This window comes from Girardinichthys multiradiatus, chromosome 12 (genome assembly GCF_021462225.1).
Source record: "Girardinichthys multiradiatus isolate DD_20200921_A chromosome 12, DD_fGirMul_XY1, whole genome shotgun sequence".
In the NCBI taxonomy this organism is placed as follows: domain Eukaryota; kingdom Metazoa; phylum Chordata; class Actinopteri; order Cyprinodontiformes; family Goodeidae; genus Girardinichthys; species Girardinichthys multiradiatus.
In genome coordinates this window covers 24,156,372-24,183,494 of record NC_061805.1, presented here as the reverse complement: position 1 = coordinate 24,183,494, position 27,123 = coordinate 24,156,372, and the positions used below count along the sequence as shown (strand labels likewise).

Below are 27,123 nucleotides of genomic sequence, written 5' to 3'. Positions count from 1 at the left end.
CAAAACAGCCAAATGTCTTTTCATTTCCTTTGTGTTTTCATTAAATTCAGCCCAAGTCTGCACTGTGATATTTCATTTCTTTTTATTCCTTGGCCGTGTGGTGGCCATGGCTACTCCCCGGCCCATAAAGGGAGACAAATACCCTGTTCTCCCCGTCTACTCCCATGTAAACAGTGTATCACTCAACCAGTAAATACATTTGGGGTAAATGTTTTTTAAAAAAAAGCCTGTTTAGACAGCAGAAGTATGCAGTGCATCAGGTCTTAGCGCAACACAGCTTAAATAAGTCTAGAGTTACACAGGTCAAATTTATGGCCTTTAAAACTGGAAAAGCCAATACTGTTGCAAAGTTTGGCAAAAAAAGTAGCTGCAAAGCAGAGATAGTTCTCCCCTTTGGTGAGGGAGGAGGAGTAAAGGGACGGATGGAAAAGAAAGAAAATAAAGAAAGAGATTTAGAGAGTACAAAAGCACAAAAGAGGTCCCTGCAATTTTATCTGAAGGATTCAAGATTTCTAAATGAACGACTGTTGCTTTTGCTCAGAAGCTTAGGGAGTAGACTGCTTTTCTTGACAGAAAGCCTGAGCTTAGTCATTTTGATTAAGCTCAGAGAGTCCCAGAAAGCACAGCAACCCGAGCAGAAATCTGAATGTGCATGGCTCTGAGTATGCTTTTAAAAACCAGATCAGGCACAACATCTGAGGTCTGGTCCTTCTCATCCCTGCACAATGTCAGACAGAAGCAGAACTGAAAAGCAGGGTGTCACTACATACACTCACACAAAAAGAGAAATGGCGGCTCTACTGAACGGGGTCAGCGAAAGAGGTTCTGGAGACCAGGGTTGTAAACCCCGCACTCTATCATGCGTGACAAAGGTAACTAGAGGAATGTGAAAAGGCAAGTAGAATCCTTCTCTCTATGTTGGCTTTCTTATCTCTGTAGACCGGGGGAAAACATACCATAATTCAAAAGGCTTTACACAATTTATATTCCAAGTCTCAGACTGAAAAAAATATTGGAACTATTACTCTGGCAAAATCTATTAAGAAAGGCTAAAATAAAGGTAATTAAACTATGAGGTGTTGCAGTGGCACGTGTGTTTAGGAAGTAATCAGGTAGAATACAATCCCTGGAATTATAGTCTGAATTAGTGTTCTAAAAGGCAAAATATAACAATCTATGCTAAGTGGTGGTGGGGGGGAGGGGGGTTGTATGATATTGTGCACCCCTTTCTCTATAGCTGGACAATGCGGAAAGACATGTTAGCAAAGCTGAGCAAGTTCCATTTTCACCATAATCTATAACCCTTTATCATAAACAGAATGAAGAACCAGCTGCCAATTTCACGAGTTTATGCACAAGACTTACTGCACATGACAAAACATTTGAGGAAAAAGTGGTTCAGGGAGAAGAAAGCACAACTGTTGTGAGATGTGCCACTACTAAAATAAAAGTTGGAAGCTGAACTCTAGCAAGTGAGGGTAGTTTGATGGCAGCAAGCACCTTCGGGTTGTTGTGTGTTATAAAATAATGAGGAAAGAACGCAACAACTTTCATTACATGTATTAATAGCTAGCTGTGAATGATAAACACTTGTGACACTATTGGTGTTTGGAATTTCCATATTTAACTTAATTTTTCTCAATCTGTGCTCTGTGAAAAGTAGCAAAAAAAATAAATACAGGTCCTTCTCAAAATATTAGCATATTGTGATAAAGTTCATTATTTTCCATAATGTCATGATGAAAATTTAACATTCATATATTTTAGATTCATTGCACACTAACTGAAATATTTCAGGTCTTTTATTGTCTTAATACAAATGATTTTGGCATACAGCTCATGAAAACCCAAAATTCCTATCTCACAAAATTAGCATATCATTAAAAGGGTCTCTAAACGAGCTATGAACCTAATCATCTGAATCAACGAGTTAACTCTAAACACCTGCAAAAGATTCCTGAGGCCTTTAAAACTCCCAGCCTGGTTCATCACTCAAAACCCCAATCATGGGTAAGACTGCCGACCTGACTGCTGTCCAGAAGGCCACTATTGACACCCTCAAGTAAGAGGGTAAGACACAGACAGAAATTTCTGAACAAATAGGCTGTTCCCAGAGTGCTGTATCAAGGCACCTCAGTGGGAAGTCTGTGGGAAGGAAAAAGTGTGGCAGAAAACGCTGCACAACGAGAAGAGGTGACCGGACCCTGAGGAAGATTGTGGAGAAGGGCCGATTCCAGACCTTGGGGGACCTGCGGAATCAGTAGACTGAGTCTGGAGTAGAAACATCCAGAGCCACCGTGCACAGGCGTGTGCAGGAAATGGGCTACAGGTGCCGCATTCCCCAGGTCAAGCCACTTTTGAACCAGAAACAGCGGCAGAAGCGCCTGACCTGGGCTACAGAGAAGCAGCACTGGACTGTTGCTCAGTGGTCCAAAGTACTTTTTTCGGATGAAAGCAAATTTTGCATGTCATTCGGAAATCAAGGTTCCAGAGTCTGGAGGAAGACTGGGGAGAAGGAAATGCCAAAATGCCAGAAATCCAGTGTCAAGTACCCACAGTCAGTGATGGTCTGGGGTGCCGTGTCAGCTGCTGGTGTTGGTCCACTGTGTTTTATCAAGGGCAGGGTCAATGCAGCTAGCTATCAGGAGATTTTGGAGCACTTCATGCTTCCATCTGCTGAAAAGCTTTATGGAGATGAAGATTTCATTTTTCAGCACAACCTGGCACCTGCTCACAGTGCCAAAACCACTGGTAAATGGTTTACTGACCATGGTATCACTGTGCTCAATTGGCCTGCCAACTCTCCTGACCTGAACCCCATAGAGAATCTGTGGGATATTGTGAAGAGAACGTTGAGAGACTCAAGACCCAACACTCTGGATGAGCTAAAGGCCGCTATCGAAGCATCCTGGGCCTCCATAAGACCTCAGCAGTGCCACAGGCTGATTGCCTCCATGCCACGCCGCATTGAAGCAGTCATTTCTGCAAAAGGATTCCCTACCAAGTATTGAGTGCATAACTGTACATGATTATTTGAAGGTTGACGTTTCTTGTATAAAAAACAATTTTCTTTTATTGGTCGGATGAAATATGCTAATTTTGTTTAATAGGAATTTTGGGTTTTCATGAGCTGTATGCCAAAATCATCCGTATTAAGACAATAAAAGACCTGAAATATTTCAGTTAGTGTGCAATGAATCTAAAATATATGAATGTTAAATTTTCATCATGACATTATGGAAAATAATGAACTTTATTTATATTTTGAGAATGACCTGTACAAAAAACAATGTTTTTGTACACTAGTCCTAAGTCCTTGGTGATCAAAAGTTGGTCTAATTTTAATTAGCTTAAATGCTTTCAGTGATATCTGATCAAGTACCATATCTTCATCTTTGTGTTCATTATGTCTTATTTGTCATATGTTAGCTATAATCTAAAGTTTCATCAGAACCTCTGTATTAAAAAAAACAACTTTATTTAAAGCCACCATGTAGTTAACTGTTTTATATGTGGTTTGGTGGATTTATTTCATTTAAACATGCCTCCATCTGTAAACCAAGTTTGACTGACATGTTTATATTGATACTTTTAAGTTTCCACGCTTTAGATTTTTATATGTCTGTTTAGGATTTTAATGATTAGGATATAAAATTGTAGCAAAAGACATTCTTATTACATCTGATGTGTTTTACATTTATGTTAAACATGGTGACAAAAAATCTGTAGGAGTAAAAACAAACACGTATTACAGCATAGCAGCAGAAAAAGAAAAGGTACACTAAAAAACTAAAATCACACTGATTTAACAGAACCCTATATACAGGTCCTTCTCAAAATATTAGCATATTGTGATAAAGTTAATTATTTTCCATAATGTCATGATGAAAATTTAACATTCATATATTTTATTTATACAAGAAACGTCAACCTTCAAATAATCATGTACAGTTATGCACTCAATACTTGGTTGGGAATCCTTTTGCAGAAATGACTGCTTCAATGCGGCGTGGCATGGAGGCAATCAGCCTGTGGCACTGCTGAGGTCTTATGGAGGCCCAGGATGCTTCGATAGCGGCCTTTAGCTCATCCAGAGTGTTGGGTCTTGAGTCTCTCAACGTTCTCTTCACAATATCCCACAGATTCTCTATGGGGTTCAGGTCAGGAGAGTTGGCAGGCCAATTGAGCACAGTGATACCATGGTCAGTAAACCATTTACCAGTGGTTTTGGCACTGTGAGCAGGTGCCAGGTTGTGCTGAAAAATGAAATCTTCATCTCCATAAAGCTTTTCAGCAGATGGAAGCATGAAGTGCTCCAAAATCTCCTGATAGCTAGCTGCATTGACCCTGCCCTTGATAAAACACAGTAACACAGTGGACCAACACCAGCAGCTGACACGGCACCCCAGACCATCACTGACTGTGGGTACTTGACACTGGACTTCTGGCATTTTGGCATTTCCTTCTCCCCAGTCTTCCTCCAGACTCTGGCACCTTGATTTCCGAATGACATGCAGAATTTGCTTTCATCCGAAAAAAGTACTTTGGACCACTGAGCAACAGTCCAGTGCTGCTTCTCTGTAGCCCAGGTCAGGCGCTTCTGCCGCTGTTTCTGGTTCAAAAGTGGCTTGACCTGGGGAATGCGGCACCTGTAGCCCATTTCCTGCACACGCCTGTGCACGGTGGCTCTGGATGTTTCTACTCCAGACTCAGTCCACTGCTTCCGCAGGTCCCCCAAGGTCTGGAATCGGCCCTTCTCCACAATCTTCCTCAGGGTCCGGTCACCTCTTCTCGTTGTGCAGCGTTTTCTGCCACACTTTTTCCTTCCCACAGACTTCCCACTGAGGTGCCTTGATACAGCACTCTGGGAACAGCCTATTTGTTCAGAAATTTCTTTGTGTGTCTTACCTTCTTGCTTGAGGGTGTCAATAGTGGCCTTCTGGACAGCAGTCAGGTCGGCAGTCTTACCCATGATTGGGGTTTTGAGTGATGAACCAGGCTGGGAGTTTTAAAGGCCTCAGGAATCTTTTGCAGGTGTTTAGAGTTAACTCGTTGATTCAGATCATTAGGTTCATAGCTCGTTTAGAGACCCTTTTAATGATATGCTAATTTTGTGAGATAGGAATTTTGGGTTTTCATGAGCTGTATGCCAAAATCATCCGTATTAAGACAATAAAAGACCTGAAATATTTCAGTTAGTGTGCAATGAATCTAAAATATATGAATGTTAAATTTTCATCATGACATTATGGAAAATAATGAACTTTATCACAATATGCTAATATTTTGAGAAGGACCTGTGGCATAACTGTTTACGTATACTTGCTTAGTTTAAACATATGGAGGTGTTAAAGTGGCAACAAGCCCCCTTTGGAGTATCAGAGGTCTGTCTAGAGAGTCAGAGATTTTTATACCTACCATGCACGTACAGGCACACAGTTTTTCATTTCTAACACAACATATGCAGCTGTGTGTGACTCAGCTCTGTACTGTACCCTACACACAACAGATGCGTCGCAAACAGACTGTTTCAGAGGGATAGTTCAGTGCTCTGAACTCATATTACAGCAAGGTCAAATAATGTTGTCACTAGAAATAAAAAGCGATTCATTGTCCTCAAAGAAATAAGCATAGGTAGTAACATGTGAACACAAATACACAGAAACGCAAACAAGAACCAAGCAGAGAAAATTCCAATGTGGCTTATTGGAGGTCAAGTAAAAGGAGAATTCCTTCAAAGATAATAACAACAGTGCAACTGACTGAGTTTAATTACTTGCTTCATGCGATTTCCTCGTTCTCCTGAATGAATGAATAAATAAGGACATTTTGCCGTTTGCAAAAAACACATGGCATCAAATCAGCAGTGACTGTTTAAAGTTAATAAATTCTGAATTGGCTGAAATCAAAAACACAGCATTAAGCTGCACTCAGTGACTTCACGGACGTCACTGATTGGACTGATTAGCCCGAATTATGGGTTAATTTTCAATATTGTAATGAGAGCAATGCAATGACGGTCAAGTTTTTTCTCTATTAGAAAAAACTCAAATGTAGAGGAAAACCCTGTACAAGGCAGTACAAAAGCATTATACGCCCTGAAACATTTTAACGTACTGCGAAATTACAACCCCAGACAATGGATTTTTGGGGGCATTTTAAGCGAAAGACGAGTACAAAATATTGCAGAATTATGAAGTGGAATACAAAACTCGGATACAAGCACTTGCATTAAACAACCCTATGTCAATAATTTTTAGAAGTAGCGTTCGCAGGAATTACAGATGCAGTTTTTTGGGTCACCTTTAGACCTGAATGTTTTGTCTAATCTTGTTGGCAAAACAGCTCAAGCTCAATTTGATTGGAAGGAGCGCATTTCTGAGCGTACATCTTCAGATATTCCCACAGGTTCAGACACTGAAGAAGTTATTCAAACACGAGGGTTGTTTTTTTTAAACCCCTCCGCTGTAGCTGATTAGGACTGACTTTCTGCTAGACTTTGAACTTCCGCCCCAGTCTTAAGTCTTTTGCAGTCTAAAACAGGTTTTCCTACACTACTGCCTTGCATTTATCTCCATCCATCTTTACATCCAACTTTGAAAAGCTTTCTGGTTCCAGCTGAAGAAAAGTTATAAAGCCTGATGCAACCACCACCATGTTTCCCAGTGGGGATGGTTCATTTATGGTGATGTGCAGTGTTAGTTGAACAACTGAGGAATTCATGGAGCAACTGCACTTATGCTGAGATGAAATTACACACAGGTGGTCTTAAATACTCTGGAACCCAGCTCCTCAAGAGCGGTTGGACTCTCTTCTACTCTGGAGTGGGTTTGCTCATCGCCCCCCAGCTCAGCCATCTGGTGTTGGGGTTTAAACTGGTGGATAAGAGGGTCGCATGCCTGCACCTTCGGGTCGGGGACAGGTCTCTGACTGTCATTTCGGCCTATGGGCCAAGTGGTGGTGCAGAGTACCCGGCCCCTCTCGGATACTCTATCATTCTGCGGGGGGACTTCAACTCCCACGTGGTATATGACAATAACACCTGGAAGGGTGTGATTGGAAGGGAATGGCCTCTCCGATCTGAACCCGAGTAGTGTTTGATTATTGGACTTCTGTGCCATGGATTGTCCATAATGAATACAATGTCCAAGCATAAGGGTGTTCATCAGTGCACTTAGTACCAGGATACCAAAGGCAGGACGTTGATCGATTTTGAAGTTGTGTCTTCGGACCTTCGGCAGCATGTCTTAGAAACTCGGGTGAAGAGAGGGACTGACATGCCCACCGATCACCACCTGGTGGTGAGTTGGATCCACTGGAAGAGGAGGAAGCCAGACAGACTTGGCAGGCCCAAGCGCATAGTGAGGGTCTGCTGGGAACGTCTGGCCGAGCCCTCAGCCAGGAATGTATTCAACTCCCACCTCCAGGAGAGTTTTGACCAGATTCCGGGGGATGTTGGAGACATAGAGTCCGAGTGGACCATGTTCTCCACAACTATTGTTGATGCTGCTGCCCGTAGCTGCGGCCATAAGGTCTGCGGTGCCTGTCATGGCAGAAATCCACAAACCCGCTGGTGGACACCAGAATTAAGGGAATCTGTCAAGCTGAAGAAGGAGTCCTATCGGCGGTGGTTGCCTTGTGGGACTCCTGAGGTGGCTGACGGGTACCTTGACACCAAGAGTGCCATGGCCCGGGCTGTGGCAGAGGCAAAAACTCGGGGGACCGGAGGGTGTCATGGCTCTTCAACATTGCGTGGCAGTCAGAGACAGTGCCTCTGGTCCCCCTTTATGTGAAGGCTGACCGGAGGGTGTCTTCCAACAACAGGGGGATCAAATTCCTCAGCCTCCCTGGTGAGGCCTATGCCAGGGTATTGGAGAGGAGAGTCCAGCCAATAGTCGACCCTCGGCTTCAGGAGGAACAGTGTGGTTTTCGTCCCGGCCGACTCATGGGAGTTTCCCCAACCAGTCCACATGTGTTTTGTGGACCTGGAGAAGACATCTGACCATGTCCCTCGTTGTGCCCTGTGGGGTTGCTCCAGGAGTACACAGTCAGGGGCACTTTCTTAGGGGCCATCCAGTCTCTGTACAAGCAGAGTAGGAGTTTGGTCCACATTACCGGCACTAAGTTGGACGTGTTCCGGTGGATGTTGGACTCCGGAAGGGCTGCCTTTTGTCACCAGTCCTGTATAAGACTTTCATGGACATGATTTCTAGGCGCAGCCAAGGGCCGGAGGGCGTCTGGTTTTGGGACCAGTGGATTTCGTCTATTCTTTATGTAGATGATGTGGTCCTGCTGACCCCTCTAGCCAGAACCTACAGCATGCACTGGGGAGGATTGCAGCGTGAAGTGGCTGGGATGAGAATCAGCTCCTCCAAGTCCGAAGCCATGGTTCTTGACTGGAAAAGGGTGGTTTGCCCTCTTCAGGTTGAAGGTGAGGTCCTGCCTCAAGTGGAGGAGTTCAAGTCTTGGGGTCTTGTTCACGAGTGAAGGAAGAATGGAGCGGGATATTGATAGATGGATCGGTGCGGCTGCTTCAGTAATGTGGAAGCTGGGCCAGTCCGTTGTGGTGAAGAAAGAGCTGAGCCGAAAAGCGAAGCTCCAGATTTACTGGTCAGTCGACGGTCCTACCCTCACGTATGGGCATGAAGATCCCGGATACAAGCGGCTGGAATGAGCTTTCTCCGCAGGGTGGCTGGGCACTCTCTTGAGATAGGGTGAGGAATTCGGCCATCTGGGAGGATCTTGGAGTAGAGACACTGCTCTTCCACATCGAGAGGAGTCAGTTGAAGCAGAAGACGTCAAGTACGATGAGTACGAGATTTTATTTAGTAACAAATACTGAAAACGATTTACTTTTCTGCCACTTCTGAATGCAATTATTTGAGTTGGTCTATGACTTAAAATTCCATTAAAACTTGTTTTATTCAAGTCTGTGGTTAAGTGACAAAATGTGAAAGGGTTTACGGTGTATGAATGCTTTTACTAGGCACTGCATAAACAAAATTCAGCCTTTTGTGCTATTAAAAATACACAAGCTTTACAGAGTCACATATCTGTAGTTTTTTTCTATTTGGGTTTGACCTAAAATGTTACTTTTCTAAGCTGCAACCTGAGCTGTCACAAGGTTAACTTGTTTCTGGCTGCACTCCAGCTGTAACAGAGCAAATCTTATTTAAAGCTCTTACATTTATTGGCTATCAACCCCCCCAAAAAATTCACAAGCTCATCAGACCAAAACATATCAGGATTGGCAAGTCGGAGCATCCAGGCCAAACAGTCTGGCCATAACTCTGGAAGATTATATTGACCTCAGTTGTGGTGAGTAAACAGCTCCTGATTTGGGCGAGGGGAAAAAAAGGGGGGCACACTTAAAAGGACTAATTGAATGAACATGATGTGAGGAGCATCCAAAATTCAAACAACCTTGGATGTCCTCATTTAAAGTTGGTAAATGAAGAGAAAAAGAGGGAAGATGAGAATAAGTAAAGATGGAAAAAGGTGCAGTAAGCACAAAGAAATGCATGAGCGTGCCCAAGAGCCAGGTGAGGTCAGGTTTATGCTTTTCAAAGATCTTTTTTCTTTTTTTTTGTTGAAGGGCAATTCTCAGATTCTCCTCAGACGCTCAGTGAACTCTGTCAGTGTCTCACTTTTCTACCTCACCCTGTCTCCTTTACTGTCCGGCACTCCTGCCCTTTAGAAAGAGATGAAGGGATGATCAGGCAGCGGCTTGAGTTGAGACCACCAATCAATACAACTCTTCTGTGTGGGATGAGTCTCCAAGATTACACGGAAAATCACAAATGGCAAATGACTCTTTCAAACTACTTTTATGACTTTGAACATTTAGGTCTAAGCAAAGTGTTGGGTTCCCTCTCTAACACTTGATGCTGTGCATGAAGCTTTTCTCCTAATTCCCAGCTGCATTAAAGCTTTGAAACGGAGGATACCCGCTGTTAGCAATAACACCCATCGCAGAAAGTTTCACTGAGCTCCAGAACTCTCATTTCCTAAACGAGAGTTAAAATGCTTCCTAAATCTTCACCATACTTCATAATTATTTTCCTCACTCCAAACCTCTAGGCCCCGAACAATTAGGTCCTGGTTTATGTCTGCAAATTGCCTTTGTGTGCCTATCTGCGCACGGTCCCAGGCAGCTGGATGCACTGGTGAAATGACTGTATTGATTGGGACGTCTGCCTCTTTTAACAAGGTCTGTCTGGATGTTCTATCTGGGGGTGCAGCGGTGTTCATTCCTGCTCCCTGAATGCCACTCCACCTCATTCCAGGTAATGGGACACCACTTCAAAACTGCTTACACAAAACACTTTTTGGGGACGCAATTTGTAAAAGGGATATGCAGCACTAACTCTATTGTTTCACCTGATCTAATTTTACTCTCATAACCTCATAGTTCCTGACATATGCTAAATAATTTCTCTTATTTTCATTTCCCAGAAGCAAACATTTTGTTTTCCTTTTTGCTTCCCTCTCCGATCTCATTCCTGCAATATCTCTTACTTTCTCCACCAGCTGTCCCTGAAGAGGCTAGTAGCAGTCAGTGTCATTATTTTTCTAGTTGGGCTTCATGCTGAGTGTGTGAGTTCGCCTCTCAGCTTGGACTGCCCCATTTGTTTTCACTCTAATGAAGTAGTGGAAAAGTAACTGGGGAAAACATGAGTGGGGAAAAAAAGAGAGTGGAATGCAAAAGATGAGGGAAAAGAGACAAAAGAAAACAAGCTGCAAAAACGTTTAAGGAAAACATTCCACTGAGGCCGAAGAAGATCGAAATCCCCAAAGTGATACATCACCAGAGAATGAAGACTCTAAACGCTCTCAGAGTGGCCAAAAGAGCCTATAAGAGTAAAATAGCAACTTAATAAAATCAGTATAGGAGACATATGAAAACAGTAACTAGAAAAGGAGGGTAATATGTTACATTTAGGTGTTTGGCAGAAGCTTATATGTCTTCACAATTCAGCAAGGCTTGTTGCCTTTCCTTTTTAAATAGAAACTCGTTATGGTTAGTCAGTGTATTTTATTTTTGAGAGGTTGGCTTGCTTTGAGCAAACAGATTCAAAGCATTGCTTTGAATTCTTAACAGAAATTTAATGCAGCAGAAAAGTACATCCTGAATTAAATGAAACTGTTTGCGGACAGAGGTTTTTTTTTATTTACCACTGACAGTTTTCTTCAAGTATTACTTGGTTTATAGGGAGCAGCTTATTGTCACTAGAATTCAAAACCACGTGACAGAGTAATGTTTTACTGGGTGAAGTGTTAGTAAGTTTACAAATGATTTGAACGCTATTGTTTTTGAGTTGCAAGTTAGATAAAGGGAGGAGACGTTTTTACTAGGAAATAGAGCATGTCAATTCCTGAATGCTCCAGTTTAAAGATTTGAAATCTTACTAATGAATGACAAATTAAGAGTTCACTGTGCGCGGGCATACAATACAACCCTAAGTCAAATGGTGGTGCCATACACACCAGATTAAGAAAACCACAAAGTTATCAGGAGTAGAAGACGAAAAACTACAATGATGGAGTTTTTTTTATTTCTAAGGGACCAAAAGAAAAAAAAGGCACTGATTTGCTGGTAAAAAAAATACGGTATTCTTTTCTTTTAGTGGTTTTATTCTTTTTTTCTTCTAAATAGATTTTTTTATAAACCAGCAGGTGGGTTGGGGGACACTGACTCAAGTGAATTGAATTACTTTGAGGTTTCAAACCAGCAACCACACTGCTTACAAAAGGTTGTGATGGCAGCTATAATGACCTGTTTATCTGCCTTCAACTTTGACCTCCTTAAATCCAATTCAATCTGTATTAATAAGCTTTTTGCAACAGTTTCGAGATAAAATGCATAGAAATACACCATTTATCAGCTTGTATTGCTGATAAGCGTTAGACTACAACAATGATTTTCTGACTGTCAGCCTGTAGGACAAAATTCCACATCCTTCAAAAGGCAAATATTTTGTAGCATTACTTCTCTCCCAACTTTCTCCTCTCTTGTTTGTAGAAAACCCAGACAGAATTGTATGTGAATATGTTATTAAACAAATGTGGGCTTATCCCTAACGATGAAAGAGTAGCAGCAGGATGTGACGTGGTCCGCCGGTACTCTCAACAAAAGTCATGTGGCAAAGTCCAGAGAGCAGTACAGGGTTTAACTAAAACGTGTCTCTGAAATTATGAAAATTGTAGAAAAAAAAAACACTTTTTTGCAAGTGTTGCTGCAAGAGATTTGATCGAACTGAAAAAATATTCCGACAAGCCAAAATATTACAGAGCTGTATCAAAACAGAGAGAAAACAAGCTAATGTCAGCTTACCCCTTAAGGAAAAACCTTGGAGACATTTGTGGGAGCAAAACAGGACATTGTTGAAGACTTACAGATTTTATGTGATTGTCCAAATCCTATTAGAGCATAAATGTGATGTGCATGGAGAAGGATCTATTATTGTCAAAATGTTTTACAAATAAACATCTTAAAAGGGTGGCATACAGTTATATTTAGCCCCCTTTCTCTGATACTCCTACATAAACTCATGTGCTGTTGAATTCAAAAGTCTCTAAACTGATATACCCGTGCGTAACTGGATCTCATCATAAATGCAGTTGTTATGTGAAGGTGTTGGTGGTTTCCTAGAGAACATCACTGCTCAAACAGCATCATTACAAAAACATCCATAAATAAAATGGCACAACTGCAAACCTGCCAAGCTGTCCACATAAACTGACATGCCACATAAGGAGAGCATTAATCAAAGAAGTAGCCAAGGGGTTCCAGAGTAACTCTGGAGGAGCTGTAGAGATCCACAGCTCAAGTGGGAAAAATCCGTAGACAGGGAAAAAATAGTAATAAAAAACATACTCCAAACGAGATGAAGCCCTAATTGCGGAGACAGGTGTTTCCACAACCTGTTGCCTCAGAGGTGCTAAATATAGAAATGCACAGACCACTTTTCAGACGTTTATTCATAAACATTTAAAAAACAAATTTTATGTCAAGGTTACTGATCCTGGGTTATATTGCTTATCCACCATGAATTTACAAGATGTGTTTGAAAAACCTTGTGAGTGGCCTGAACTAACCTAAAATTCTCAGTTGAAACATAGTCATATTTTTAAAACCGAGTGAATATTTTTTTTGCCAGTGAGCTACGTTGTCTGCTGCTCTGTTTTGTATGAGAAATGCTGCAGTCCAGTGAAACGATAAATGATGCATCTCAAAGAAACTCTTCAAGATTCTCTCCCAAAGCTGCTAAACACTGTGTATGGTTCTGCACAGTATCACATAACAATCTCAGAAAAGAAACTGATGTTTGTGGTTATGTAACAATAAAGGATTGATATATGGATGTACTCTGTCCAGTAGCACATTTTACATGCAATATTGGTTTCTACCTGTTTATGACTCTGAGTTAAAAGAAGTACTTGGAGTAGAACTTAAAAGGTTGAGAAGTTATGCAGCAAATGGAGAAAGGTTTGGAAAGAATGTTCTTGTATTTTTCAAGCTAAGTGAGTGATTTACTCTCAAACCTTGGCACCTCCAAATACAGCGCCACATCCAGAGTTGTGTTTTTTCTGAGTTAGTCCTGACCTCAGGAGTAGTTTCTCAAAATATGTCATCTTTAATACATGATGTTCCAGCAGGTTTGTGGAGATGTAGAAAGATGTAATCCAGCCACAGAAAAGGCTTTACACTTAAAAGCAAAGTCATTGGCTTTACTGAGTTTTGACATTACTGTTTGAAGAAAAAACTGTTTTTCAACAGAAGGGGAATAAAAAGCATTCTTCTTCAACTTTGAATACTTCAAATAGCCTGACAGAGTTGCAGCTTAAAGAAGACTGAATAAATTGATTTGATTTTTTTTTGGGGGGGTGGCAAGCCTGGATCAATGACATTCTTCCCCTTCGTCAGAATGGCCCTGGAGGGCTAAGGGATGTAATCGTTTGAGGCGGGCGGAGTGTGCCATTTGCCCCAGCCTGAGGGTTCTGATTTCAGTTCTCCATTATGAGCTGCATTAACAGCAAATAACATGAATTCCTCCCAGAGTTACACACAGACACATTGCTTTTGAGCATGTATAAACACAGCAAGACACAAAGGAGCTCCTTCACACAGACATGAAGGGAAGGACAGAGAGAAAAAAAACTCAACAAATGAACACATTCCTTTCTATCAAGACTGTGTATGATTCATCTTTTGAAAATATAATTGAAACTGGAATGTATTCGGATAGACATATGGGTTTCCCCAATGTATGTGTTCATGTGCATTCACTACGTATTGCCATTTACAGCAGTGGACATAACATTCAGGCCGGAGCGGCTTTAAACTGTATACAGTTCGGAAGCGCGTTTACACAAACTGTGACGAAGGAAATGGATCCTTCCCACTGCTTCACATGAACGAAGCCAGATGGATCCTGTTAACAGTTCCTAAATGACTTCTGGAGTTTCTGAGTCCGCTGACATTCGGGAGAGGCCGCCGCATTAAAATTCACAATGTTTTGACAATTCCAAATAAATTTACACACTGCAGAGGGACAGAGCTGACTGGTTTGTCTGCACCAATGTGTCAAGGTTATCACAAGACTGTATTTGTCTGAGACTGATACGCTGAAACTTAACACTGTCGGATTGTTTGGCAGCTTTGTCGGAGGAGGGAGGGAAAGGTAGAGAGACTGAGAATATATTTATTTTAAAAAGCTAAATGTAGATTAGAGAAATTGCAAAAATAGCTGTAGGAAAGTTAGTGACAAACATGATTTTCAGGTTATGAGTTGTTTGTCAAATGACTGTTTATCAACTTTTCTCTTTTGTGCAATATTTCTCTAAGATGCACACCCTGAGGAGAAACTAAGCAAAGTCCATGTAAGGAAAAAAATTTACTTCATTTGCAATATGTCCTCAACAGCATTAACTGGACATCTTGTGCACATAGAAGAGAACATAACAGTTTATGTTTGCAATGCAGACATTTACAACAGGTATGCAGAGATAAATTGTTTTATATCAAAACCACCAGCACTGAAATTTAGGCTGGTTAGATTGGTAGTCAGCAGATGTATAAATATTGAGAGTGATTTGTAAGTGCATCAATTCCAATGCAAGGGAAAATAATGTTTAGATGAGTTAGCTAAGGTCCAGGGTTGCAAGTGTTGGACAAACGGAAATCTTTCAAGTAAAAAGGCAGGAAAATACCTTCAGAGAAGCAAATAAATTCCTGAGAAACATGTTTTTTCCTGGAACCCTCTTGGTTAATGACGCACTTAGAGCTGTTGGACAGCCTATCAGCCAAAAAGCACATGAAGTTATCTGCTCAAGTGCAGCTTTTCCCCCTATTTCTGCTACTTTAAAATATCACCAGATTTTCCAAGAAGTCCTTAAATCAGATCATCTGAACCATATTAAACAATCAAAAAAACATGTCCCATCATAATCTAATTTAAGCATTGGTACATGGCGGCATGGAGATTTGTTTTTGCTGAATACCTTACAAAGATGACCAACTGCTGGGTAAGCTTACTAAACTACTTATAAGTTCAGATTCCTACCAATCAACACTCACTTTTTTTCTCACTGTCTGACATTAAACCATACTAAACTTTTCATGTTAGGGCAGTTAGGATTACAAAGTTCAGATTTTGTTTTTCTACAAATTAAGAGGTTTGCATACATTTCCTTAGTATGTGTTAGAAATCCCATTTTAAAATGGACTGGGGTCAAACATTTCAGGTATCCTTCCACAAGCTTCTTTTAGTAATTTGCAGGAATTTTGACTGACTCCTCCTGACAGAACTTGTCTAAATAAGTCAGATTTGTAGGTTGCCTTGCCTACACACACTTTTTCAGTTCTGCCAACACAATTACCATGAGGCTAAGATCAGGGCTTTGTGATGGCCGCTCCACAAGCATTTACTCTGTTGGCCTTAACTCGCTGTTTCACTAATCTAGCTGTTTGCAAAGGGTCAATGTCCATTTGGAAGCCTCCTTTGTTGAACTTCCTAGCTGTGGTCTTAAGATGTTTCTTCAATATTTTCACATAATATGTTACTCTTTATTATGCCGTCTATTTTATGAAGTGCACCAGACCCTCAACATGATGCTGCTCTCAGGAACGCTCTTACCAGCATTGTCACAAGGTATTTTACTTTTGTTCTAGGGTCGATATGCATTTCAGACCAAAACACATTCATCACTGAGATACAGATGCTGTCCCACTCATCAACGGTATGATGGCTGGACATTCCTATTCTACTTATACTTGTATTTAGTTATTTAAACAGATGAATGTGGTATCTGGAGCTACCTTTAATCTGTACTCAAGGATGAACCAGACTATTGGAGGTCCAAAAATATCTTCCAGATATCTTGGGGGACTAGGGGAGTAAAGGTAGACAAAGTAGCAACGTGATTAGAAGGTCAAATCTCTAGTTTTTCCCTAATGACACAAGCTTAGATCAGTGTTTAACATGTTTTACTTGTCTTTGATCTCTTAAACAATGGACATTAAAGCTGCAGTTGCCACTAAAAACATCTGGCATTCATTTATACCATGTACTTTTCAGTAAAATTGTTGTTATATATGCTTTACTGCAGCTATAGAAGAAGTCGTAGGGTGTTATCTTCTATTCTCATTATCCTTTTCTCTCTCCTCTGTTCTTTCTCTTACTCTCACTTTTACCTTGTTGCCCCACCTCTTTCTTGCTTCTTTTTTTTCCCCTTTCGTTTTTGTCTCCGTGTCTATTGCAAATAATGCCAAAGCAGTTTCTAATAAAGTTTTAATCAAGCGGAGCATTATAGCATTTGCTAAATAAAAATGTAAAAACATTTAAGGTATGAGAAGGTGTGGGGCAGTTGATCTGAACTGTAAAAAAATAATGTCGTACTCTGTAGCCCTCTGTAGATGGGTCGCACGCTTATCGCCCTGCACCACCAGCACCATGCCCAAACGTTTACTCTTTTGTAAAAAGAGTTTTCTGAAAATATAAAAATTTATTCTCATTAACCCAATGCTGTGTAACGTTATGTCCAGTGTTGTAGGCATACTAATTACAGCTAGTTTGTTTGAGTTATGCATTATTGTTATGCTTAAATAATGGCAGTTACATCTAAAAAGGAAGCTAGAGGATAGATCAAACTATTTTTCTTTTTGAGTTAAGATGTGGGTCATACCTGTTTTTATTAGCTCAACTGTATCTATTGATTGCTAGGTCAATGAGTCAGTGTGGTGGTGGTGAACTAAATGAAAATGGAGCCTGAGTGATCACCTGCTGTGTAATGCTGTTTCGCTTTACTACTTACAGATAAATATGATAGATACACATTTATGTCTGCTGTAATGTGAACTGAGTACACTGCTTCATCCCAGAGACCTCACAAATGGGGGTCACTGTCAAATCCTCATATAATATAATTTTATTACAGTCTAAATAGATAAATATGATACACCGATGCACTCGGCGCACTTAACCATCTGAGAGCATCCATTTTTATCTGAGAAATCCATAGGGTCAACTAGGAGGCCACTACTCGCAGATATCCACCGATTTTATAATGAAGGAATAAAATTGATGAGTTTCCAACCTGCTGAACAGCCTTGAACATAGGTCAAAATTTCTCATCTGCCTTTTTATCACCAGCTAGCTTCTCATAGCACAGTTTAACACCAGGGGGACACCAGGGGGATCTTAAGATTGTGAAATCCAAAACCAAACATAATAATGTTCCTGAATCTAAAAGACAAAAATAATTTGAATCTATCTAGAGCATCCCGAGAGACACCTTTATAGATGCTGGGGTTTTGGGCATAGCTACAAAAACATATGTACAGATTAAATCGAAGTCGAGCCAGCAGCTCTCTCCCTTGTTCTGCTCTCTTATCCCAATCGTGATACCACACTAAGTGGGTGGATCTCTTTAAGCAAAAGCTCCAGTGAGCCAACTGGAGAGATGGATGATTTGTTATCATAGTAACAAAACTATGCAAGCTGCCATCAGATCCTGGCTGGACAGGATTGTTTGACATCACTTTACCTCAACCATCAAAATATTTCTAACAACAGACAAAGATAACCCAAGTAAACACAACGGTTTTAAAAACAGCATTTAATTTCACTACTGGAAAAAGTTACTCCAACCCTACTAGGTGGTTTAACCACCATTGGCAGTAACTGGGGCTGGACAGTTTCTGGAAAACATGTAATTGTCAAATTATGGCTAATATTTTCAATAGCCATAATGATCAACCCACATTTTGCTAACTCCCTGAATTGTAGCTGCTTCAACAACTAAAAATGTAAGTCCGGCTTTGGTATCGAGGGCAATGAGAGTCCATCCAACTGGTCAAACAAATAATTGGTATGCAAAGCATGACTTCAACTTGAAACTAATTATCCAACCAAACATTGCCTCCAATGTTTGTGGTTGTACTATTACACACATTACTGTTGCGATGAAGACTGTGATTAGATATATTTTAAAGTTCCAGCAGCAACAACTGCTGTGACGGTTTGTGATAAATGGCAATCATCTTTTATTGTTAACATTGTATACAGCAGTAGTTGGAATCCTTTTGTAGATGGAAGCATTTTGCAGCTATAAAAACATTACCTTTTGCACAAGTGTCCTGTATGATGTTTCTAGGTTTTTCCCCATTGTTAATACTCTCATATTCACCAAACAATGTATGCAAACAATGTAGAAGAAAACAATGTATGCAAACAATGTTGAAGAAAACAATGTATGTAAACACTGTAGATGCAAAAATTGTAAATATATTTGTTCACCATTCAATTTATGCCTAATTTTCAAGACAGAAGGGTTTAATGTAATGCAGATTACATTCTGTGTGAGTTTGTGACAGTCAATATGTCACCAAGTAAAATTATAGAAAATGTCAATACTAGTAATGATGTTGATGAGGAAGATGAAAAAGAAGGATAATTATAAATGTATGGTTCAAGAAAGCAGAGTATGCCCAGTAGCCTCAATCTTTGTGGATACCTTCAGTATGTATTAGTATATTTTGCATATCTTAACAATTTTACAAACTGTGACAGTATTGATAACTATGATGAAGTTTCCCACAATAATCATTTTTCTTTCCACTTGTGTTATCTAGAGGTTGGGCCTAAAAAGTTATTGTATGTCAATATAAAGAAGAGATAACAATTGTAAACTCTCATCTAAATAACCAAAACAGATATAGAGTGACTACCTTACCTAATATAATATATTTGAACTGTGGAGAAAAAATATTGTATATTGAAAATACCTCAAACATAAAGTGGCTCAAAATGACAAAATGACTAGTGTTCTACAATGCACGCATGCATTCACATCCAGGCACATTCGCTGAACTAAAAAAGGGATTACTAATGTATTCAAGTCGACTGTTTGGACTACAAAATGCAAATGACCATTGCAATTCCAGTCTGAGATTTTAGGTCTCTGGTGGTCTTGTTATTTTCCTTGTTTTCAGTGACTCTAAAACCCAGATATTTGAATTTCCATTTTTATCATGGTTATCTTCTCTAAAGAACTTTTTGCTCAGGTACATGCACACAAATTTACATTAACATTACTTTCTGGCACAGTATGTGAGCACACACACAAACACACACTAAGCAATCATCTGCTGCAGTTTAGTGTTGAGCCTTGTTACCTTGTCACATCTCATGAGGCCCAGGTATCGGAGGGATTTGCTGCTCTGAGCGATCTGTGTGGCTCCTTGGTCTGTGATGTCTTTGCACCAGCCAGCATCCACTGTCTCTATGGTACTGCTGTACTGGCCTATGGCTATCAAAGCTGTGGACATGGAGTGGGACAAACAGGGGAGAAGGAAAGAAAAAAAAACAAACATAAAAGGTGTTAGTCTGAAACCCTTTTTTCATGCAAATGTGGGAGCAACGTTGTCCCTCAGAGACGCACATAAATTTTAGATGAAACCAGGGCAACTTATTCGACTAGTTGTGACAGAATTTTGACGTTTAGTCAACACCTTGAAAAAAATCTGCACATGCTTGCATACACAAAACTCACCCACACACCCATGTTTGTTCAGACAGCTGCAGGAGTCATACATCAGAATCCTGGCATGAATCACATCAACTGAAAGGCAACGGCAATGACACAGTGCCAAAGCAGAGTGTGACTCTATGCCAGAGTATGATATTATTTTGCATGTGTGTGTATGTTTGTTGACTGGTGCCAGGGAAGAGACAAAGTGCCAGGTTAAAAGTTATCCAGTAAAAACAAATATGTCTCTGTCTCTGGGGGCTTTGTTATACCAGGGACGAATGTGTGAAAAGATGCAAACTTTATTACAATACACTGATAATGGGCATGAATGTCAAGGCATTTAAACCATTCTATTTTATAGAGTGGAATGATTATACAACAGAAAACTTCAAAGATTATTTTAAACCAGACATTAGGTTCACTAGTTTGAATTTATGATTCAGGGTCCAAATTATGCTTATAAAATTATAAACATACACCTGTACCAGTGTTTGCATAAATGCCCCGTAGTAAAGATTCACTGGGCCACATGTTTTTTCTAGCCCTGAGCAAACATCTGCCATAATTCTGATTTGATATTTGACCACTCTTCACATCATACATTTTAGAATGTATTTACATTGGTTGGTTTATTAGCAGAAACCCAGACTTTATTCATAGTCCACATCAGGTGGAAAGAAATTGGATAGAACAACCATGAACAAGCCAACAATCAACAAGATGCAAGCCTATGGGGTAAGAACGCTGTCAAAATCAATGTGTATGTAAAGACTGAAATGTGTGCATATTAGTCAATAGTTGTGCATAAGTAAAATCCAAAAGAGGTATTGTATATTTTCTCTATAAGAATACAAAATAAAATGTTACAGCTTCAAGAAATTACAAACACAAAGTTCAAGTTTACAGTTGTGGTTTATTCTTTATGAATACAATATGCTATAACAGTTTGTGAATAGAATTTATTTTCTATGAGAATACAAATTTACATCAGCGACTTGATGTCACGTGATCTCAGGCTGGTTAGTGGAGCACAAAGTTAGTTGATTTGCGTTGCGCATGCGCTGTCACACTCCTCCCCGCCAGTAAACGTAGGGATGGAATTGGATGACGGAAAAAGTAATGGGAGATAATTCAGTCTAAAAGGAATATTAGGAACAGAGGGGAGATAGGGGGGAAATCTAGAGTATTATAAATAAAGCATTGTTCCTATTTTTATGAAATACAAAACTAAAACATAGAATATAGTGAGTGGAGTTATACAATGATGTACAGAAGGTGGCAGTATGCACCTCTGAATTTGTTGCATACCACCAGCAGAAAAAGAAGAAGAAGCAGCAGCACTAGCGCCAAGATGTCGGACCAAGAAACTACGGTACAAAGCCAGGTATTGTTAAAAAGTTTATATATGTCTTAATGTCGTTAATATATGCTTTTGGTCCATCATCTTGGCGCTAGCGCTGCTGCTTCTTCTTCTGCACAAGTGGTGGGAAAATTACTAATACATCCAAATGATTAAATGTCACCTGAAATCAACAGACATTAAAACATGGAAACAGTTGGGAGTTCCAACCGGACAATGATCCCACACACATCACAACTTGTTGAGTTGGCTTGTTAAAATTTGTGGATTATGCCAAGTCAGTGCCAGTAAGCCTACCATTTTAAAAGAGCTCTATTAATTCTGCCAAGAAGAATCGTCAAATATCCAACCAGATTTAAGCTAAAAGCTTGTTGATGGCTACATAAAGCAAGTGGTTTATCTGCCACTTGCTAAAATACATTTATTTTTCACATACATTTGTACATTTTAGCCTGTATTTAGACAGTAATCTAGTCAGTCCACCCTGAAACAAATACATCAATAAAAGCCCAAAATTAATCTGGCATTCATGTAGATGATCAATGCATTAATCATTAAGAGAAACTGTACGTTTTATCACACAGTATAGCATTCCTCACCTGTGCTGCGATAATTACTTAATATGGTGACAAATTAAACATGTACAGTTACCAAAGTGAGAAAACATCTGCTGTAAACTGGTTCAAAGACTTAAAATATATTAACACACACATGCAAACAGACACACAACAATCTCCCTCATCAGTCACTGGCACATCAATTGTTTTTTTGCATCCCTGAGACCTGTGCTCAATTAGTCAATTGACAGCTCTGCCTGGGGATCGATTGGCAGTTCCCGGGCTTTGTTCTTCATTTTCACAAACATCTCTAATGAGAACCCGAAAGAAGAAGGAAGGATAAGAGGTGAGGGAAAGATGAAAGGAGGAAGGTAAAGACTAAGAAAGCCTTTGTCAGCCCCTTCAAATAGCTCCTTGGCCCTGATGTTGTTTCTCATTTGCAGAAATCCATTTTACTTCAACCTTTTTTGTTTTGTGAACAAGTCTGAGGTATCTCCACTTCAAAAAGGAAGAAAATGTGTTATCCCCAACTTTTCACTTTTATGACAACTTCTTCTCATAGTACAGTATTAAATAACACACTGTCAGCACATCAACAGCGTTTCTGCACATTGATTATGACTAGCAGCCCAGGACTGTGTGTCCAAGTATACATATATGAGTGTGTGTTAGAGGTGTGGGAGCCTTTTTCCCTCAGGAGAAAGGTAATGTATAATCTAATGCTCTGTTCTTCATGTCCCTAAATACTTCTCTGCTGTGTAAGGTAGACGACTCCACACACACACACGCAAGCATACAGTATGTTACACATGTAATATATAGCTCTGGCCACTTGAAGTGCACCACATGTGGTTCCTTTTTGTGCTCCATCATGGCATGCATAATGGTACATTATGGCTAAACAAGGAGTAAAGCTGCTTTGAAGCTAAAGTATGTTTCATGTAAAACAGCAACATGGTAGAGGAGCCAGACAGATTAAAAGAACATGAGGTAACCAAATGATAAAGCCCACGCTAGAGACACTTATTTGTCTGTCTGCTGAAGTGTACGGAAAACTGGAACATTTTCAAGTAAATAAAATGTTTTATATCCTGTTCCCTTCATCATTTTCAGTCACATGATCCAAAACTTTGATTACCTGGGTTCAGGCCTTTTATCCTAAGTAAAGACACACATATCACTGCCTTACAAAACCCCGTTCAGGCAGGCTGAGGAGGTTTCTGAGGAAAAGGGAGATCAAATTAAAAAAACTGGCTCTTTTCAACTTTTCCTTTGCCAAACATACATTCCTGATCCTTTTAATTAAACTCTGGTTCCAACAGCATTACAAGAAAGCATTCCAAACAAAATGCGCAGATATGTTTGCTGTGGTGAATGTAAAAAATAAAAGGAAACCGGAATACACGGTTTATGCATCTCCAAATGACTGTGTTGCACTTAAGCTGCCTCAAGTGACGGATACGTTTACATCTGAACAAGTTTGGTATACATACCAGCCTGAAATTGATACAAGGAAAGAGAGGTACAAATAACAATACAATTAATCTAAAAAGTTCTGAAATTGGTTCATCACAGGGTCAAATAATGCATTAGTCATACAAAGTCAGGTACTGTTTGTAGTTTAGTACTGGACCTCAACTGGACCATTTATTACTTGAATAATCATAGATCTAAAGCATTCCTTTGCAGCCCTACTACAGGTTTGGTCATTGGCCTGCTGGAAGGCAAACCTTCACCCCAGTCTAATTTGTCTGCAGACTCTAACAGATTATATTCCAGGTTTGCCTGTATGTTGCTTTATCCATCTTTCCATTAACTCCAACAATCTTGACTGTCCCTGTCAAAAAAAGTCTCCCCACAGCATAATGCGGCCATCACCAGGTTTCACACTGGGATGGTGAGTTCACTGTCATGTACAGTGTTAGTTTTCTACCAAACAGAGATTTTTGCATGAAGGCCAAAATGATTAATTTTGGTTTCATCTAGCTAGAGCTCCTTCTTCAACATGTTTGCTTCGTCTCCTATGGCTAATGCCATGGCTAATGGCAAACTACTTATGGGACTTCTTATGTCCTACTTTCAACAATGGTTTTCTTCTCGCCACTGTTAAATTAAGGTCCGAGTTGTGAAATGCATGACAAATACAGGGGTTGGACAATGAAACTGAAACACCTGGTTTTAGACCACAATAATTTATTAGTATGGTGTAGGACCTCCTTTTGCGGCCAATACAGCGTCAATTCGTCTTGGGAATGACATATACAAGTCCTGCACAGTGGTCAGAGGGATTTTAAGCCATTCTTCTTGCAGGATAGTGGCCAGGTCACTACGTGATACTGGTGGAGGAAAACGTTTCCTGACTCGTTCCTCCAAAACACCGCAAAGTGGCTCAATAATATTTATATCTGGTGACTGTGCAGGCCATGGGAGATGTTCAACTTCACTTTCATGTTCATCAAACCAATCTTTCACCAGTCTTGCTGTGTGTATTGGTGCATTGTCTTCCTGATACACGGCACCGCCTTCAGGATACAATGTTTGAACCATTGGATGCACATGGTCCTTAAGAATGGTTCGGTAGTCCTTGGCAGTGACGCGCCCATCTAGCACAAGTATTGGGCCAAGGGAATGCCATGATATGGCAGCCCAAACCATCACTGATCCACCCCCATGCTTCACTCTGGGCATGCAACTGTCTGGGTGGTATGCTTCTTTGGGGCTTCTCCACACTGTAACTCTCCCGGATGTGTGGAAAACAGTAAAGGTGGACTCATCAGAGAACAATACATGTTTCACATTGTCCACAGCCCAAGATTTGTGCTCCTTGCACCATTGAAACCGACGTTTGGCATTGGCACAAGTGACCAAAGGTTTGGCTATAGCAGCCCGGCCATGTATATTGACCCTGTGGAGCTCCCGACGGACAGTTCTGGTGGAAACAGGAGAGTTGAGGTGCACATTTAATTCTGCCGTGATTTGGACAGCCGTGGTTTTATGTTTTTGGATACAATCCGGGTTAGCACCCGAACATCCCTTTCAGACAGCTTCCTCTTGCGTCCACAGTTAATTCTGTTGGATGTGGTTTGTCCTTCTTGGTGGTATGCTGACATTACCCTGGATACCGTGGCTCTTGATACATCACAAAGACTTGCTGTCTTGGTCACAGATGCGCCAGCAAGACGTGCACCAACAATTTGTCCTCTTTTGAACTCTGGTATGTCACCCATAATGTTGTGTGCATTTCAATATTTTGAGCAAAACTGTGCTCTTACCCTGCTAATTGAACCTTCACACTCTGCTCTTACTGGTGCAATGTGCAATCAATGAAGACTGGCTACCAGGCTGGTCCAATTTAGCCATGAAACCTCCCACACTAAAATCACAGGAGTTTCAGTTTCATTGTCCAACCCCTGTAGTTGTCCTATCAACAGATTATCCAAACAGAGTTGTGAACCTCTAAAAGCTGCCTGTAAATATTTTAACATATAATACGGTATAATACCGTGCAAAGCTTTATACAGTGTTCTGTATGATTGGTGAATAAGAGAGGGTTCCTACACATTTTTATGTAAAAATGTATCTTTTCAAGACTCAAAGTTCCAGAGTCCTTAGTCCTTTATGGTTATTTAAATTTACCATGAAATACAGTGAGCAGGCTTTTAATATGAAACGCGCAAAGGAAGGACACAAAACAGGGTAGGAAAGGTAGGACAAGATTTTGTTAAAGGAAGGGCACAAGTAAGTAAAGAAAGGAAGGTGAGAAACAAAGAGTACAAGGAAGTTAGGAAGGAAGGAAAGAAAGGACAAAAAAATGACAGACTCGAGGAAAAAAGGAAGGACGCAAGGAAGAAAAACAGGAAAGGTGGAAGGACCTCGGGGAGGAAGGAAAGAAGCAAGAACTGAAGAACACTAAGAAGAAAGGAATGGAGGAAATAAGAAAAGCCATGTGAGGGAGGGAGGGAGGAATGGTGGAAGAAAAAACAGAACAAAAGAAGGAAGAAAGATTGTGAGGAGAAAAGAAAGGGCACAAGGAAGGACAGCAGAAAGGACACTAAAAAGGAAGGGAGGAGGGGCTGCATAAAAACCGTGGTAACAGATGCATCACTATATATAACATTTTTAAAAGCCGATTAGATCAGCTGATTCAGATTTGCTTCCTTCATGTTTCTCTCCATGGGAGTATACTTTCAGACTGAGGTGATATTGTTATGAAGAAAACATAAAAGGGGAGTAGTTAATACACGATCCATTTATCAGGCACATAGATTTTTTGTCATGCCATCTTGTCTAATGGTAAAGGGTGTTTATGGGACAACTATAAAAATATGCTTCTAATTAAACTTTTTAACATCCTTTTACTCGTAACAGTTTAGATAATTAAAGTTTATACAGCATTATTTGATAGTAACCGAACTTTAATGTACCTCAGTCATATACCTGTACAGACTTTGGTATTAGTATTCCTCTAAACGTCTCATTCTCATTTTTATGGCTACAGAGCATGGTAATTGTGCTATGAATTTAAAGATTATTTCTAACTTCAAGTGAGATTGCTTTGATCCTAATCCGTCAAGTTTGTCGCATAAAGCTCATAATATACTACACATTTATCAGTCTGACAGTCAGAAGTACCTCGTGTATATTTAGCAAACTGATCACAAGCAGAAAACCTCTGAAACTCCTTTCTGAAAGTATAATCAACTGATTATGAAGGCAGTTTTCTCCATTTTAATAAAACCTGGATTGTTAGTTGAATCTATACTGGTTTACTTTTTGCTCTTACAGTTTAGGCATCAATTAAAGGGTCACCATCTGGTGCTCAACCAGTCCACCAAGGGAGACTAGCCATTAAGGGGTGGGGTGTCCTATTTTTCATCAGCTAAAAAATATATTTGTAATATGTTTTGTTTAATACAGTGAATATTGATGTTTTTCATTAAGTAACCCACTTTCTTTGCTAGAAATGAATCAAAAATTAGATTAGAAATCAATATGTAAACATTTCTTTAAAAAAAATAGATTTTTTCAGTGTCCTTTTCTATATGGCTATAAATGGGTAAATTTAGCTTGAAATATTTCTATACCTTTTTTTTGCATCCATTATAATAAAATAATGATAATTGTTAAAAGAACTTATCAAAAAGCACCGACAAAGTAAAGGACAGCATGGAG

The 27,123-nt window shown here is 40.0% G+C and overlaps 1 protein-coding gene across 1 annotated transcript in view; it reads right to left on the bottom strand.

Moving 5' to 3' along the window:
- fbxl17 (F-box and leucine-rich repeat protein 17) overlaps positions 1-27,123 on the bottom strand; it is a 305,310-nt gene that overhangs the window by 11,802 nt on the left and 266,385 nt on the right. The window contains exon 9 of the mRNA XM_047381692.1: positions 19,679-19,821. Within this exon, the coding sequence (XP_047237648.1) occupies positions 19,683-19,821 (139 nt within the window). The 3' untranslated portion in view covers positions 19,679-19,682. The remainder of the gene's footprint in view (positions 1-19,678; positions 19,822-27,123) is intronic.